This window comes from Musca autumnalis, unplaced genomic scaffold, assembly GCF_047663935.1.
Source record: "Musca autumnalis isolate F117 unplaced genomic scaffold, ASM4766393v1 scaffold_4, whole genome shotgun sequence".
NCBI classification, from domain to species: domain Eukaryota; kingdom Metazoa; phylum Arthropoda; class Insecta; order Diptera; family Muscidae; genus Musca; species Musca autumnalis.
In genome coordinates, this window is record NW_027411977.1 from 38697146 (window position 1) to 38701997 (window position 4852).

Here is a 4852-nt window from a genome sequence, read left to right on the forward strand (position 1 = left end):
GCTTCGCACTCTGGAATACCGCGCCTTGTCATCTCATCATCCACTTGTTTGCGCCTTCTATTCTTTGGCCTGCCAATTCTGCGTGCACCGCCATGTTGCTCGAATGTATAAGCCTTTTTAGCGGGTTCATCATCGCTCATTCTTATTATATGGCCTAGCCAACGCAATCGCTGCATCTCGATACGTTTAACTATATTGATGTCCTTGTATAGCAGATACAGCTCGTGGTTCATGCGACGTCGATATTCACCGTCAACGCAGATTGGTCGGTAGATCTTTCGAAGAATTTTTCTCTCAAACTCACCAAGCACTGCCATGTCTGCTTGCGCATGTACCCAGGCTTCGGAGCCATACATCAGCACGGGTAGTATCAGTGTTTTGTAGAGCGTTATTTCTGTTTGACGAGATGTGGCGAGATGTGTTTTTAAACTGCTTACTTAAACCAAAGTAGCATCTGTTGGCCAATACAATTCTTCTTTTTATTTCACAACTGATGTCGTTTGTTGTGTTTACGGAGGTGCCGAGGAAGACGAAGTCTTTACTACCTCAATATTATTGGAACCAACTTCCACAGTTGGTCCGAGCTCAATGGACGCATTGCGCGTCGATACCATCAACTTGGTCTTCTCACCGTTTACCGCCAGACCGACTTTAGCAGATTCTCCTTCGACCTTCATAAAGGTATCAGTTACCAGGTTCTGTTATCAGGTTCTTTCCTATTTTAACTGAGGACCTCGTGTCAGCTAAAGTCATTTTACAAAACCGGATGAGCTTTGCGGGGATACCAAATTCAGACATGTCTTGGAATACCTTTGAACGCAGCGGGCTGTCGAAGGCTGCTTTATAATCGACAAAAAGGTGGTAGGTGTCGATCTGCATCTCTTGGGTCTTCTCCAGCATTTGGTCAGTGGTGGACTTGCCAGGTCTAAAGCCGCATTGGTATGGTTTAATTATTACGTTAACCATAGGCTTTAGTCGTTCGCACAATATCCCTGACACTATCTTGTAGGCGATATGGAGAAGACTTATGTCCCTATAGTTGGAGTATAAAGTCGTATCTCCTTTCTTATGGACGGGACAAAGGATGCTCGGGTTCCAATCGTCGGGTACGCGTTCTTCCTGCCAGATGGAGCTAACTAGCTGATGCATACACCTTATCAGCGTGTCGCCTCCGGTTTAAAACAGCTCGGCTGGTAGGCCATCGGCTCCTGCTGCCTTATTATTCTTCAGCCGATTTATTGCTGTATTTACCTCATCTCGGCTGGGCGGTATACATTCAATACCATCTTCTGGGATTGGGACCGTGGTATCTTCGTCGTCTTCGCTGCTATTGGATACCAACAGTTTTGAAAAATGTTCTTTCCATATCCTGAGTACTCTATCTGTATCAGTTACAAAATTACCTTCCTGGTCTCTACAGGAGGATGTGCCTGTACCAAAACCATCAGTTTGATGCTTGACTCTTTAGTAGAATTTTCGGATTTCATTCTGGCTCCTGTACATCTCGATTTTTTCACACTCACGCTTTTCCATCTCTCTCTTTTTGCTGTGGAAAAGACGTTTCTCCTCTCTCGTTTTCTCCCGAAACCTCTCTCGTGCACTACGCGTTGCTACGGATTGTAAAGTAGCCCTATATGCCGCATTTTTCTCTTCGGTGGCAGCACGACACTCCTGATCATACCATGGATCCCTTGGTGGGGGTCTCTGGTATCCAAGTATGGATTTTGCGGCTGTTTGCATGGAGTGCGCAATACTTTTCCATTGCCCTGATATGTTATCGGGATGAGAAGTGCTTTGATTAAGCAATTGGGCTAATTGAGTTGAATATGCTGTGGCTTTCGTGTTGTACTTTGTTTGCTACGTTTAACCGGGTGCGTACCTTGGCTGCAAAAAGTAGTGGTCCGAATCAATGTTTGCGCCTCGTAACGATCGTACATTCAACACGCAGTCCATACTTTTCACATCCTTATATATCAGCCAAGTATAGATCAAGTTCGAATATGGACTATATTTGTCCACTCCTTCGGGTACCTCTCACACAAAATTTCGGATAAGTTCACTTTAAGACCAGCTCTCGAAGCACTTTGAGTTTTGTTAAAGCAACTTCCATTCACTGACCCCGTTTACGTTGGTAAAATTTTTTTCAGGGACAAGTAAATACTTTCTGAGAAAATAGCCTGAAAGTTGTAAAAATCCCATGTGTAGTGGCTGGAGCGCACTATAGCACTCGAAGTGGTCAACGGATTTGGTCCAAAATTTGGCTCACAGTTTCAATTCACATAGGCTGAGGGTATATCTCTGTCGGCAAAGCCGATTGATACTTTTTTACTTGTTTGATATCACTTATTCGTGTATAGAGTGTTCTCAGAATTTGAACACAATGCTTACAATAGAACATTTCTAAATAGTTTTCACAAAGATTGATTTTTAATTTTCTACAACTTATGTTCCAGACTTCGTAGGCCGTTTAAAATGTCGTTTAAATTATTCTGGGTATTTTCCATTATAACACACCGATTAAGAGTCATTCTTAAAAAATCAAATTAAAATGATATCCATATCAGCTATTTCGAATTTAAAATGTATTTTTAGAATTAATTTTGACATGCACCCGTTAAAATGCTCTCTAATTTTAGCGAAGGCGATTAAATATAACCTCGCCCATAATGTGGTAAAATCGCCTATTTTGTAGATTTACATATTTATGCGAACAAACTAAGTCCAGATTTTTATAGTGTTTTTTTGTTTTTACTCATTTTGTCTCTAACTCAATTAATGTGATGATGTCGATAATGATGTTGATGGCTATACTATTACCACGTTGCTGACTACCGCTGACGAATAGCTTTAGACTAAATTTTATTGGCTGTCACAAAAATGTAATTCTTTTAATGACCCCCTCAGCAAGCAATGAAGATTTCGTGCGGATGTTTGTGTGACGGGAATGAATGCAGAGGCGGTTGTTGTTCTCTAAAGGGTTGTTGTAGCCATGCTGGGCACTAAAAAAAAGTTGTGAACAGAAAAACAACAAAAAATAAATAAATCATTATCCAAAAACCAGCATTAATGTGTTGGAGTTTTTTTGTTTTTATTTTAATGTGGAAGTTTCTTAGTATATATACTACAAATTTTTGGCAAGAAGTTATCAATCACGCCAAGTACTTCCCAACGAATACAACCAAGTTAATAAAACAACAACCTCAAAATGTACAAATTGGTAAGAAAGAATTTCAAAGAGGATTAAAAAATCTATTATTTATTTAAATTCTCAACCAAACTGACAATATATCTCTTTTATCTTCTTTCAGTTTGTCCTCGCTGCCCTCCTTGCCGTTGCTGCTGCCCATCCCGGTTATTTGGGTGGCTCTCATTTCGCCTATGGCACTCCCTTGACCACCACCGCTATTGTCCAACAACCAACCTTGACCCATGTTGGCTCAGTTGTTAAGGCCATTCCCACCGCCGTTTCCCATCAATCCATTTCTCAAGTTCACCCTGGCACTCACTATGTCCAACCCATTGTTGCTCCTGTAGTAAAAACCTATACTGCTCCAGTATACAAACCATACGCTCCAGTTGCTCCTGTTGTAAAGACAATTGTCACTCCTGTGGTCCACAGATATGCTGCTACACCTTTGGTTTCATCTGGCTATACTACCTACACCACTGCTCCTGTATATAAGACTTACAACTCTTATGCTCCCACCTATGCTGGTGCCTATGGTAGCCAGGCTTGGTAAGGACATTTAGTCGGGCAAATTTAATTAGGACAAAAGATTTTGTTTCTATACTTTGTGAATGTTATGAATTGAATAAAAAAAAAATAATTTTGCACGAAATATTGAAAATATGTGTCATTTATTTGAGACAATGAATTTTCCTAGTATTGGGTACAATGATTAGGGCATTAGTAAGTATGTTTTTAGTAGCAATTCTATAAACATGAATCCTATTTCGACAGTCTGCACTATTTTAACATAAGCCAGTAAGGATAGGATCAAAGTGGGACGAAGCCGACTATATGATACCCTACACCAGTAAAATATATATGGGAGCTATAACCAAATTTAGACCGATTGGAATATGATTTGGTAAACTTATTTCTGGACCGAATACCTAGAATTCGAATTCTCACTAACATTATTAGTGTTCTTACTATGACTAAAATATGATCTTCCCCAATGTTTGGCCACATTGGACAATAAAGGTGAAATGTTCGCGATTCTATGTAAACCCCTAAAAGGAACTATGGGCCTACTTCGTTTCCTTTCCTTAAATACAAATGCACAAAATCCTATAGTCGGACGGGCAGACCATACCCACCACACACCTCTATCCCACATTCTTTTTCATTAGTGCGACATTTTAATAGACGATAAAATACCGAATTAGTCCATTATTGTATCTTGAAATCTTGACGGACGTACTTGGCCAGAGTGTTGTATATTCTCAACATTTTCAGATCGATATACTAAAAATAACCTGTCGTATCAGTATGGGTTCTGCTGTAATACCCCTTAAAAGTAGTGAGCTAGCATGTGCCGCGCAACATATCTTTACTGATAATAAATACTCCCTTTAAAAGAGTCATCATGGGACGACATTGTAGTCGAGTTGTATTGAAGTAAAATGGAACAAGTAAAAAAGTATCAGTTGGCTTTGCCGACAGAGATATACCCTCAGCCTGTATATATTGAAACAATTTTTCCCAAAAAACATATGTATTTAGGGGTTTTTATACATTTTGGGAATTTAAACCGACAAAAATGTTCATTGGGATTAGGGATCAAAAGTTTTGCCGAGGAGATAGTAAAAGGAATGGACCTACATTGACCATTATGGAAGTGGATCT

General features: G+C 39.9%; 1 protein-coding gene across 1 annotated transcript; it reads left to right on the top strand.

Annotated features, from left to right (window-relative positions):
* Positions 1–3205: 3205 nt before the first annotated feature.
* LOC141402907 (uncharacterized) lies at positions 3206–3740 on the top strand. The gene is made up of 2 exons (XM_073985033.1): positions 3206–3217; positions 3309–3740. Exons 1-2 carry the CDS (start codon positions 3206–3208, stop codon positions 3738–3740), a joined length of 444 nt encoding a protein of 147 aa, XP_073841134.1.
* The last annotated feature ends 1112 nt before the right edge of the window (positions 3741–4852 follow it).